This window comes from Budorcas taxicolor, chromosome 19 (assembly GCF_023091745.1).
Source record: "Budorcas taxicolor isolate Tak-1 chromosome 19, Takin1.1, whole genome shotgun sequence".
In the NCBI taxonomy this organism is placed as follows: Eukaryota; Metazoa; Chordata; class Mammalia; order Artiodactyla; family Bovidae; genus Budorcas; species Budorcas taxicolor.
In genome coordinates this window covers 10,486,789-10,500,422 of record NC_068928.1, presented here as the reverse complement: position 1 = coordinate 10,500,422, position 13,634 = coordinate 10,486,789, and the positions used below count along the sequence as shown (strand labels likewise).

Here is a 13,634-nt window from a genome sequence, read left to right as displayed (position 1 = left end):
ACAAGCTCTCAGAATAGCATGGGGGCACGTAAGAATTTGTTTGAGAGATTTCTGTCCTTTTACAGTTATTTAACTCTGGGACCATGGTATCATGACAAACTATTCTAAAACAGATTGGCTCTGATACCACATTACTAACATTACATAGCGAGGGCCAAAGTGGGAATCGCCTTTTTTCAAAAGTCTTGTTACTAAAGAAAGCTTGGAAAACCTTCACTTCTCAAGGAAATCAGGAAATCCAGTGACGGTGAGTCAGCATCTATCAGAATACATTTAGTGATCAAACTATTAAAACGTTGTTAAAGGAACCAAATGGACTATGTCTATATTAACCCAATAGTATACATGTATTAAAAAGGGTAGAAAAAATAAATAAATAAAAATAAAAAGGGTAGAAAATTCTGCCATAAGGCAATTCAACCAACTAAAACCAGACTACTTTTTCAATGTCCAATTCTTTGACTAGCTAAAAATGACACTCTCCATCAGCATAACATCTGTCTAAGCAATCAATCACAACTGTGTCCGTGCCTACAAATATCATACAATTTAAAGAATAACAAATTTGCTTTGAGTCTACTAATTTCATCCAGCACTTCCTACCTCTGATCAGAAAGGAACATTTACTGGAAACAGGCTTCTCTATAAGCACACCGGGGGAGTCTGCTTCCTAATGAATGACTAGTAAGCTCAGAACACAACTCATTTACCAGCTGAATCAGCTGAAGATCAAAATATATTAAACTTTGTGTTTATGACAGCATTATTATGGATTATGTTTCACAATTAGTGCTTGGCTTTACACTTTCCGGTTCCTTCCTCCTTGTTTCGTCTTAACAGTTAGAATATAAAGGAAGGATGTACAGATACTGCATTTCAGACAAGGCAGCTTTTGTGCCTGCTCTCCCTATAATCCTACTTGAGTTACATTTTCTGTAAATGAATCATGCATCTTTTGGGGGGAGGGGGAGGTGCACCATGTGGCTTGCAGAATCCTAGTTCCCCCACCAAAGACGGAACCCTCACCCCATGCAGTGGAAGGAAGCACAGTCTTAAGCACTAGACAGAGAAGGAAGTCCCTGAATCTTGTATCTTGATAAAGGCTTAAGTCTTTATTTACTTTACTGCTACAGAGTAAAGAAGTCAACAATTTTAGTCCTGTTGATACTTGGATGTCACCCAATACTGATATTTTTAGGTGCTTGAAGATCTGGTTAACTTCCTACCGAAGGATTTCACTCAGCATGACTTCCTTTAAAAGTTCCAAACATCCTCTACCTTCACCAGCATTAATCACAGTGAAGAAAATGCTGAGAGGAGTAACTGCTGAGCCTTTCCAGGAAACCAGCACAACGTCAAAAACTGCAATTGCTGTTTTCCATAGGAAATTTTAAAAATGCTGAGAACGCAGCATTCCTTTAGTTCTTTCATCAACAGTATAGCAGCCACTGTTTTCTACGTACTTCACACACTTTAAGCAACAAATAAAAATGCCCTTGTAGACTCCATACTTAACATATACATTTGCTTCTACTCCATGTAACTCTGAAGCAATCATTCTCAGGAGAAATTTTTTTTTTTTTAACTCTGGTCACTCACTCCAAAATGTTTAATACTTGCAGGAAGGAACCATAGTTGCAGACAGGAACTGTAAGACTACTAGCTTTGGTAAACTATCAGGAGACTCAAAGAATTTTTCCTACTTGTAGCCAGCTAATTGGGAAATTTCAAACCTCATATGTGACTCATTCTACAATAAGAACCCAATAATTTGATGTAATATCACATATTAAGTCTAACCAAGCTGCAGGGAAATACATTTATACTCCAAATCTTGCAGATAGATGTGACTCCCCAGGGTTTTGCCCTTTCATGTATAAATGCCATTTAGCTGGCACAAAACAACTGAATGCTACCGAAGCTATGACTGGTCCTAGGTGGTGGTTACAGGTATTATCTCAGAAGAAATGGAAATGCAATCTAAAACAGGACACACAACTGAATGGAGGGCAGAACTACAAAGATTGGGAGAGAACACACAGAAATAAAAACATCAAACAGGGTATTCATTTTCCCAAGCAGACTATTCCCTGGTCATCCAAAAAAGCTTTTGATAACTGTTGGAGAGAATGTGGAAATACTAGAACTCTCATACATGGCTGATGGGGATGTAAAATGGTGTAGCCACTGCGAAAAAGTTGGGTGGTCCCACAAAAAGTTAAAATACTGAGTTTATCACAATGTTACAGTATTAGTCACTCGGTCATGCCCGACTCTTTCTGACCCCATGGACTGTAGCCCACCAGGCTCCTCTGTCCATGGAATTCTCCAGGCAGGAACACTGGAGTGGGTTGCCATTTCCTTCTCCAGGGGATCTTCCCGACGCAGGGATCAAACAAACCCTGGTCTCCCACACTACAGAGTGCAGTTACCATATGACCCAATATAAATTCAAAAGTATATATTCAAAAGAACTAAATATAGGTATTCAAACAAAAACTTGTACATTAATGTTCATAGCGGCACTATTCACAACAGTCAACAGGTAGAAAGAATACATGTTCATCAGTTGATGAAAGGAAAAATAAAATGTGGTATATCCATTCAAAGGAGTATTATTCAGCCATAAAAGAATGAAGTACTTATATATATGGCTAAACCTCAAACAGTATGCTGAGCGAAGGAGGTTAGACTCAAAAGATCACAGACTGTATGATTCCATTTACAGATAAATTCGGAGACAAAGCATATTAATGGTTTGAGGGGATGGGAGGAAGGAGACAGCTTAATGGATATGAGGTTTCCTTCTAGTTTAATGAAATGCTTTGGAACTAGATACAGGTGATAGCTGCAAAATATTGTGAACGTACTAAATACCACTATATCGTTCATTTTAAAATGGTTAATTTTATTTTTTTTAATGGTTAATTTTAATTTTAGATGTGCTTAATATATAATTCAAGTAGTCATTTGACTTGTTTATAGACATATAAAAGTATAAAGTAACATGGAAACGACTTTCTATTCACATTTCAGAAACCATTTTAAACTCTTCAAATGTATGTTTCACAACAGAGTCTTCATTAGCAGTAGAAAAGTCATCTCCATTCCATCACAGTGCTTTTAAAAAATTCATTATGGTGCAATCATGGGAAATTTATAACATGCCTCTAATTTCTTTTTATGTATCAGGAGGTGTTTTACACTTCTTTTTGGATATAATCTCCAGAAGCATCTCCCTAATGGACTGGTTTTCAAGCAGTATTTAAAATGTTTGCTTACAACATCAGACAATTTTAACTGTGAGGCAACACAAAGAAGAATAATTATTTAGGTGTTACCTCTTACCAATGCAGCTGATTTCAAGTCCATGGTAGCCTTCACTGAATGGTGGTGTAGTATTCAATTCAAACAGAAGCAACTGTGAAAGGACTCAGTAATATGAGTACTTGGTAAGACTGCTTATGTAACGAAACTCTTTCCAGAGGAATATTTTATGGTTTAAAAAAGAAACCTGCCATAGATTTGCACAGTTCAGTAGGAGAGAATGTAAAGTATTACAGAGAACTGGGAAAGAGATGGATTTGGTAAACTATCTTCTGCCTACAAGTTGTCTTCCCTAGTTATTAATCTTTCAAATAATGAGATCTACCCAAAGTCAGTTTGTCAAGCTGAGCATATGTGGATAGTCTTTTGCTTCCCTCTGTCCACAACAGTCGTTTTTAAGCCCTCTTTCTGAGAGGAGCAGCTGGTCATTTTTTTTCCCCTCTCGCCTAGCATATACGTTCAACTCTACTGGATGAAGAGGCCCTCCAGCATAAGGGCCAAGGATGAATATTTGAGTATCTGTATGGGCTAAGTATCATGACATAAATACAAACACATACTATAGTCTAACAACTGCCAAAAAGTATTATTTTAATTATTTAATAAATGAAGAAGTTGAGGAAAGCTAAGAAGATAGAGCCTGGATTAAACATCTGAGACATTTTCCACAATGGTATATTGCACAATTTAAAAATTTTAACGTGACAAAATGATATCAATGGACCCAGTTCCTACTCTCAAAAATAGGCTTTAAAATCTGCTGTACTTCAGGGGACTTCCCTGGCAGTCCAGTGGTTAAGACTCAAGCTTCCACTGCAGGAGCCAGAGGTTTGTTCGCTGCACAGGTTCAGTTCAGTCGCGAAATCGTGTCTGACTCCACGTGTTGCTACCCTATGGACTGCAGCACGCCAGGCTTCCCTGTCTATCACCAACTCCAAGAGTTTACTCAAATTCATGTCCATTGAGTCAGTGACGCCACCCAACCATCTCATCTTCTATCGTCCCCTTCTCCTCCTGCCTTCAATTTTTTCCAGCATCAGGGTCTTTCTCAATGAGTCAGTTCTTCGCATCAGGTGGCCAAAGTATTGGAGTTTCAGCTTCAGCATCAGTCCTTCTAATCAACACCCAGGACTGATCTCCTTTACAATGGACTGGTTGGATCTCCTTGAAGTCCAAGGGACTCTCACGAGTCTTCTCCAACACCAGTTTAAAAGCATCAATTCTTCGGTGCTCAGCTTTATTTACAGGTAGGGGAACTAAAGATCCCACATGCTTCAAGGCACAGCCATAAATAAATAAATAATAAAATCTGCTGTACTTCAGAACTTAAAGAAAAGCCCTTATTTACCCAATGATTCACAACAGGAAGTATTAATATTACTGGCAGTTCTGCCTCCAAAGCCCAATCCCACAAATCTCTAACCCCTCTCCCATCTATGGTTATGCTATTAAACCGAACGAGCATGCTCTCCTCCCACTTTCCCCTTCCCTCCTCCCCAAGCACAAGAGTCTTCCTTGAGTTCCACTCTAGTTTTACACTAGAATAAACACGAAAACATGAATAATACAGTAAAGCAGAAGTTTCCTGCTTTCACAAGTGGCTTCAGACTGGAACATATTCACTCTCCAGTCATTAAAGAAAGAAAGAGAAATCTGAGTTCAGCCTTATGAAAGGGATATAGATAATTCTTGGATATTACAAGTTAACCAGATCCCAATCATTCTGCACAACTTTTTACCAGGAACCTGGATAAAGCCCTTTGAAAAACCTCAGCCAAATAAATGTTTAAAGGCATAGAGAATCAGACGTTGGTTCACCTGGCCCCTACTGCTCTCATAATACAAAAACTACTGACCTAAAAACAACCTACTGCTGCTGCTGCTAAGTCTCTTCAGTCGTGTCCGACTCTATGTGACCCCATAGACGGAAGCCCACCAGGCTCCCCCATCCCTGGGATTCTCCAGGCAAGAACACTGGAGTGGGTTGCCATTTCCTTCTCCAATGCATGAAAGTGAAAAGTCAAAGTGAAGTCGCTCAGTCGTGTCCGACTCTTAGCGACCCCATGGGCTGCGTCCCACCAGGCTCCTCCTACTAGCAGAATGTATACAAAGATCACCACAGCACATATACAAAGCATACAGATCAGTCACCAAGTGAGGCAACATGCCACAGTGAAAGAGCCAATATTAAAGTCTAACCTCCCATTCACTAGCTGTGTGCGACTCTACAGGTTAACTGCTATGAACTTCTATTTTCCCCATCTGCAAAATAAGGCTAACCTTACCTACCTGAAGGGATGTTCTTGCTAATCACATGAGATCACGAATGTAAAATATTTAGCAGAGTTCCTGACACACAGTAGGTGTTCAAATAACTCTAATGGTCAATTTTTGATCTTGTAGATTTCAAGACAATTAAGGTTTGATGAATAGTTCCACCCTCTATCATAAATTATGTCTTTCATAACACAAAAGAAGGGACAAAAATCTAAGTCTGACAGATGGGTTTTGCATAATACATTCAGATCCAGGCCTCCTGCCACCCCCTTGAGTTAAGAGCATTAGCCTCGGGCGCTTGGCCAAGAAGGGGAGAGGGGAAGACATCTAGAGCTGTAAACTTTGCTATGGCTTATAATTTGATTTTATGAAGCAGCTTAAGCACAGCTATGTAAATAAGTTTTTAAAAATAGCCTCTTTCTAATATGAAGGACTAAGATCTCATTTCCTATCTAAGCGAACACACATTTCTGCACTATCATTTTATATAAGCACAAATAAACAACACTAACAAGGGCCTGACTGGCATTCCAGGTGGGCATTTTATCAGATGTGGTTTATTAGGAGTCTCATCTATCTGACCAAGGGACACTAATTACAGATGTACTAATGGCACATGTGAGCACTCATGGGATATAATAAATGATTAATGTACAAATTTCTTTCTTTTGGGTAGTTTCAGAGCAGAATCAATTTTGTGTCATACGACTATCTGTATTAAATCCTGCACTGTATCAAACATTCAGTAACAACCATGGTTACAATTACATGTGGACAGCCTCTGAAAACTAGTCAATGCAAGCTACTGTCAGTTTTGTTCACCACTTTGTCCTTAGTGTAACATAACTGTTGATATAAAGTAAATATTCAAATTTCAGGTTGAGTACCAAATATTTATAAACCATAAAAATCTAAGTCTTAAGTCTACAAATATGTGTCACTGGCTGAGAGGTATCTGAATAAAATATACTGGACAAAAATTATATAGCTAACAATTAATACCCTTCAAGTGATACACCAAGTACTTTCACATACATGATAGACAAGACCTTCACGATAATTCTTGTGAGGTAGTACACCTATTTTACAGAGAAAAAGGAGCAAGAGGCGAGTCTTAACCTGCCTTCTCTAATACTCCAGCCATATTCTACAAGCCACTCGCAGTTCTGAGCACCTGAAATGTGGTCACTGTGACTGAATTTATTTTCAATATTGTTATTAAAATTAAACAGTAACAGACAATCAAGTCAATTATGGCAAACTTATGTTTGGAACAACATATATATGCAAACCTGTTTTTCCAACTGTAACTTTATGAATGCTGAGATGTGCCCTAAGTATAAAACACCTATCAGATTTTGAAAATTCAGTACCTCCAAAAAAGGAATATAAAATATCTCACCTGAAACATTTATAATGATGACACACTGAAATAATAACATCTGGGGTCCACTGAGTTAAAACATTAAAATTAATTTTACCTGTTTTTTACTTTAAATATGGCCACTGGAAAATCAGATCTGGCTTGTATTTTTCTACTGGATGGCACTGATCTCAACACCCTCCAAATCCCTGCTCTGTCTACTATACCACGTCATTAACCACACATTAAAGCAGTAGAGAAGTCACTTCTCAGAGCAAAGTCTAACAGAAAAAAAAAAAAAAGGCACACCAGGATACTTCGTAACTTCTCATCTTAATGCCATTGTTTTTCTTTGAAATATTTAGTGTCAGAAGACCTAGATTTAAATCTCACTCTGCAGTGTTCCTTTTGGCACTAGTTTGAGTCTCACTTTCTCCAGCTGTTTACGATATTAAGTGAAGACTTGGAAGCGCCCGCCACATTCATAGGACACAACAGACTCTCACAAGTGCTGCTCCTTCCATTCACTAGTCACTGTCCATCATTACCACTTCCCCAAAGAGACAGTATTCAACCAACACACTGTATTAATAAGCGTTAGCTAACACAATGTCCCGGAGAAGGCAATGGCACCCCACTCCAGTATTCTTGCCTGGAAAATCCCATGGATGGAGGAGCCTGGTAGGCTGCAGTCCATGGGGTCGCTAAGAGTCAGGCACAACTGAGCGACTTCACTTTCACTTTTCACTTTAACGCACTGGAGAAGGAAATGGCAACCCACTCCAGTGTTCTTGCCTGGAGAATTCCAGGGATGGCGGAGCCTGGTGGGCTGCCATCTATGGGGTCACACAGAGTCGGACATGACTGAAGTGACTTACCAGCAACACAATGTCCTAGGGACTTCCCTGGGAGTCTAGTAGTTAAGAATCCGCCTTCCAATGCAGGGGACATGGGTTCAATCCCTGGCCCAGGAACCAAGATCCCACATGCTGCAGGGCAACTAAGCCTGCATTCTATAACAAAGACCCAACACAGTCAAGTAATAAATATTTTTAAATGTTCTAGACATATGAATATGGGTGACCAAATAAATCTTCACTCTTACAAAGCACATCAGAATTGTCTGCAATTGTGCAGTCCAATGTCCCCGTTAATAACTTCATGTAGCTAATGACATTTACACTAACTGAAAAGTAAAAATTCAGTCCCTCAGTTGTAACAGTAACATTTCAAGTGCTCAATATGCCTTTGTAGCTAGTATAAATTTTCATCATGGAAGAAAGTTCTATTGCAGAGTAGCTTTCAAAAAGTTAAAGCCACATAGTAACAGTAACAGGAAAACATCTTATTAAATAGAATTCAAATATTATAGGTTAAGGTTCTTGAAATCATGTACTTCACTCCACACCAAAATGAAAATGACTGTGATTCTACACACACACACACACACACACACACTTTATGTCTTAAGTTATTCACACACACACACACACACACACACACACACACACACAGAGCATTTTATGTCTTAAGTTATTTCCTAAACAGAGTGAAAGCACATTCCCTAGGATTAGCCACACCCCTTTAAAAGCTGAGTAAATTGACTATTAGGAAAATACTGAAAAACCTGATACATCTTAAACGTGGAAGCTTTTCCTAGAGTAGACTGCCACATAATTCTAGGCACTATGACTCTCCCAGGTAGTAGAGTTAAGCATATAACATATCCCAGTAACTCAGCACTGCTTACTCTTTGCAAATCAAAATAACCATTATCAAGAACTCCCACATTCCATGCCTGCATTTATGGATCAAAGGGAAAAGAACAGGGTTGGGAGATTTTTCATTCAGACCCCAAAAACCTGGGAATACAGCAGAATGTGTCAATCAGCATAAAGATACTAAATGAGCTAAGAAATGATAACTGCAGGCAACTCTATACACAGCCGAGGATCTTTTTCAGAACCTGCAATTCTAACAAAATCTTGTTCAAATAAGCACTCATCTGTTCACTGCTATCGGCCTAAACATCTTAAAAAAGAAAAAAAAACTTTGTAACTTAAAATATTAATGTTCATTTGATGTAGTTCTAAACCCTTGATGACAGACCCTTCGGTTGGTCCAAGTAGTTAGATGGTATAAAAATAAATTCATTTCAAGTTCACCCTTTGAAGCTTTCACAGGTTAATGCTACACTCAAGTTCCTCAATTCTTCTTCCCAATTATTATCTTAAGTGTTTCAGAAAGTTTTTGCTACTTAGCAAACTGGCAGGGGCTCAGAGGTCAAAGACCTAAGATGCCAATTAAAATAATCCTTAGTATACAGTCACTATAGCAAGCTTAAGCTTAGGCATGGGATATATATACTACTCCAGAAACTGAAAGACTGAATTCTTGAAGTATATTTGCATAGCTACTTTACACTCAACTCTTCAAAGTATTCGAGAAGACGGCTTCACTCAAGTATTTGCAAAAACTATGAACCACTTAGAAAGGAGACCCATACTAAATGTGTCTTCAGTTAGGGACAAGGTTGGAGTCCAACCTTTGGAATTATTCAATAATCTTGTTTCTTCATGAACAGAAATGAAAAAACTATTGCTCAAACTACCACTAGTCAAGAAACAAGATTTACTAGTGGGATATGCCTCTGTTTTGTAAACCAAACAGCAATTGTTAACTGCTTTTCTTGTGTATGATTTTACATACTTTCGTCTGCAGGAAGATTATATTCCAGAAGCAGTTCAGTGTGAGGACAAGGGTGTGTTCTCCCTTCATACTCAAAAACATTATTTTCCTAACCCTTCACATTCAACAATAGTAACCACAGCAATAAAAATTTGGATGGAGCATGAACAATAATTTCTGGGTCCATTCTGTCACTTAACATTTTTTGACCTTTTGTCAAATAGTGTTCTATTGCATCGGATGAGTTATCTGAAAACCAAAAATGACTGAATAAAAGTACATTACTTAACTCATTTTTTTGAGTAAAGATTACTCATTATATTTCAAGACAAAGGAAAAGAAGTCTTGCTGATGCAAGCAAAGGGGATAATCTGTAAAAAACGAAATTATGTTGACAGGCAGAATATTAAATCTAATACAAGAAGGCTTCATATACGTTATAACAATGGCAGAAAGTAAACAGCATTCCATGATAAAGTGTCTAGCAGGTCACTAGTATTAGTGTCATGTCAAACCACTGGCATCTCTTATCATTTACAAATTAGTCCTTCAAATAATTGAGGGGAGGCAGGACTCTTTAAGGAGGTAACTGGAAAGAAAACATACTTTATGAATAAATTTATTTCAGTCAAAGTAAAACAAGGATTGGTGGACCAGGAAAATCAGAAGCTCAAAAGACGACTTAATTCAGTCAAGTCCTCCAAAGATCACCTGCCTGGGCCCGCCGTGGGCAAGCTGCCAGATAAGACAGTCTGTTGCCTACAGGATACTGCACCATGGAGAAGAACTCTAGAACCTACCAAAGGCAGCCAATTACAGACCAAATAACCCTGCATATCTCAGGGCAATGTGCTATATCCCCAGGGTTCATTCAATTCCTTGCAATCCTGAGGGAGGTACTCACGCCAAGCCAACTACCTGCTAACCTCCGGCAGACCCCACGATAACCTCTGGACAACTCTTTTCTAGAACCAAAGAGGGGATAAAAGCTGCACCATTCGCAGAGAAATCGAGAGTGAAAAAAGGCGAGTCCCCCAAACCCCCCACGCACTCTGAAATTGACACCACACTAATAAATACATTCCCTCTTTCTATCCTCCTCCTTTTCCTTCAGTGACCTTCCCTGTTCCTACTGCCTTGGGCAAGGCAAGAGAGGAGCTGCTGTCGTTCCCCCACCCCGGGGAAGGTGCCCTTCCCTCTGAGAGGCGCAGAGGGAGGAAGAAAAAAGCTTGCTCCTCCCCAACCCACCCGCGCCACAACTCCTAGGTGCAGGCACGATGGGGGAAAAGGGGAGAGAGAGAGAGCAATGAGAAGTGACAGCCCTGCGCTGGCTTGGGAGAAGAGAATTCCTGCTCCGGAAGAAACGCGGGAGATCACCACCACCGCACAACTCCATCCGTCCCCGGCTCCACGAACCCAAATGAATGAACTGAATAAAACCGGGGGGTGGAAGGGTTTATCATGCGCAGTCCTCGCCATCCAGGAAGCGAAGACAGAGAGGCCTTCAAACCCCAGCGTGGCCTCGCTTTCCTATGGATCTCGACTCGCTTCCTTGCCACCCAAGCCCCACATCAATCATTTAACCCTTTAAGCTTTCCGAGACAGTGCACCGTCCTGCGGCTACCTCAGGAACTGATACCCCCCCCCCTCTCCGATTCTACTCTTTGGGGCTTGGGCTCAGACTCCCGCTTCTTCCTTCTGACCTCCCTCGTCTCCACAGCCCCCACGAGCCCCGGCCCGCCGCACCTGAAGATGCTCCTGAAAACGAATTGGCAGAATCTGGGCCATGGCGCTGTCGGGGGGTATGGTCTCCTCCTGTCACTGGGGCTGCGGGGCAGTGGCTGCCCGGGCTCTCCAAGGAGAGGAGGAGAAGGGGGGAGGGGGGAGGCTGGGCTCAGCAGGAGAGTCTCCGGGGACGCAGGAAACTGGCAGGCAGACGAAAGAGCTCAGGTCGGGGGCGGAGGCTCCAGGGTCCAGGAGAGCCGCAATGGCGGAACCGGGCGCAGCGCAGACTCCGGAAACGGCTGAGCCCTGCGGAGGGATCCCGGCAACAGAACTCCGCCCCAGTTACTTCACCCCCCCCTCCGCCTTATGTACCCCTCCTCGGAGTGCCGCGGTGCCGCGGTGCGCAGGAATTCGGGGCGCAGTGCGCCGAGGGAGTCGCTGACGGCTGCGACACTGCAATAAATAGAGGCATCGAAGGGACTACTTTTTTTGCCTCATCACTTTCCCCAGCCGCCTGCTTTTCCCTCCCCCTCCACCACCTTTTTTTGCATTTTGCCACATCATGCGACTAGGGGCGACCAACGTCATTTCCGTGGGCGCTTTAGGTCCCACCCACATACTTCCGGGTGCACGTGACGCTGGTCGGGAAAGGTCGGCTGGTTGCTGCCAGAATGCAGAGCGCGTTCTGGGGAAGTGCGGCGTCTCCTGGGAATGAGGTGGCTGTTGGGCCGCCCTGAGGAATAGTAGTGTTGCTGCCTTCTCCTGTGCGCCCTGTTTGTTTAAATCGAGTCCTTTACGAAGAGGACGTGGCACGGGCAGATGGGCCCAGCCTCCCGCCCTCTCCGTGACTCAGGGAAACGGCCTCCCTGCAGAGCGCGCTTGGCAGTAGGCTGCTGCCCTCCTCCCCCGCTTGGTTCCGTGTGGTGGGTGGGTGGTGGTTACATCCCAAGGAGGGGACATTGATGGGGTTTAAAATCCTCTCTGCCCTTCTGACGGTTGGAGAAGCTGACGCTTGGATTCTACCAGAGCTAATAGTCTCTTCGGATGTTAAACAATTGACTCAAAGGGCGGTGAAGGCCATTGATGAGGTATCTCAAATAGGCCTTGTGATGGCCTTTCTTAGCGTTTCTGCGGACATTTTGGCAGACGTGTTTATGAGTGTAGTTTAGTAATTTGCTGGAGATTTTGAGTGTCCTAAATACGCTCACGAATAGGACTGAAATTGTAGCAGGAGGACTTTTTTTTCAGCCATGTCAAATAATGAGCCTCAAAGATTTAGGTTAAAGTTGGGTTCTTCCTCCTCGTGGGTAAGATACGCTCTTGGAGAAAGAAATTAACCATTAGCGGTGTGTTTCAGTGGGACCACCTCAACAGTGTGTAAGTTAGCTGTGTTTGGGAATACAAGTATCTCAAAGCTGAAGCATCGTGTCTTCTCACTGCGTTAAGGTGTCTACGGTATTCAGTATCGGTTAATAACCTCCCCAGTACTTTGTTGCTAAGTATAAGCTATAATGATGCTTCATAGCCGCACAAATACAATAAAGGATAAAAGAATTTTCGTTCTGTGCCTTTCATTTTAAGAGAGATGTAATGGTTTTTCCAGAAAGATCTTGAGGAACTATTCAAGTACACATTAATTATTTTTAGTGCCCTTTTCAGTTAAACATAAAACCCCTATTAGGTAGACAGTAGTTTTGTGTGTCAAGCAGTTTTACTTAGAGAAATTTGCTTAATCATTTAAATTGCTTTTAATGTTTTCCCCAAAGTATATCTCACATACTGAGAATGAGAAAAGAATCTTTGGCAGTTAAAATAGCAGATGGACTATTCTGCAAAGAAAAGCCCCACCACCATGTCATCAGAGTGAATATTTATGGTTGGCAAAATTTCATTATGTTAAGTTAAATACTTGAAGATGTTCTGTATTCTGCAGCATTTGAAATGACCTAATAACCAGTTTAAACACGAGCTGCTTTGAATCTTTTTTGGAAGTATGCAAATTCTAAATTAAAGATCTAAAGGTGTTGCTGCTCTATAATACAGTTAAAGCAGTAGCTTTAATCAACATATTTCCAGTCTCAGAATCCGGGATACAAATGAGCTATAATATGAACCGGCAACCAAAATTTTATTAATACGTCTTGCATTTTCAGACAGACCTCTAATTTTAAATATACGGTCAGAATCCACAAAGCAATGGATTTTAGTTTGGATATTTGGTGTGGAATATGTAACCAAAAGTGCACTGAGATTG

At 41.2% G+C, this 13,634-nt stretch overlaps 1 protein-coding gene across 4 annotated transcripts in view; it reads right to left on the bottom strand.

The window, feature by feature from the left end:
• The window catches only part of CLTC (clathrin heavy chain), a 70,124-nt gene extending 58,483 nt beyond the window's left edge, over window positions 1-11,641 (bottom strand). For all 4 annotated transcript variants that reach the window (XM_052657918.1, XM_052657919.1, XM_052657916.1 and 1 more), the window contains exon 1: window positions 11,402-11,641. In XM_052657918.1, coding sequence (XP_052513878.1) covers window positions 11,402-11,443 — 42 coding nt within the window. In that variant the 5' untranslated portion in view covers window positions 11,444-11,641. The remainder of the gene's footprint in view (window positions 1-11,401) is intronic.
• Window positions 11,642-13,634: the final 1,993 nt, after the last annotated feature.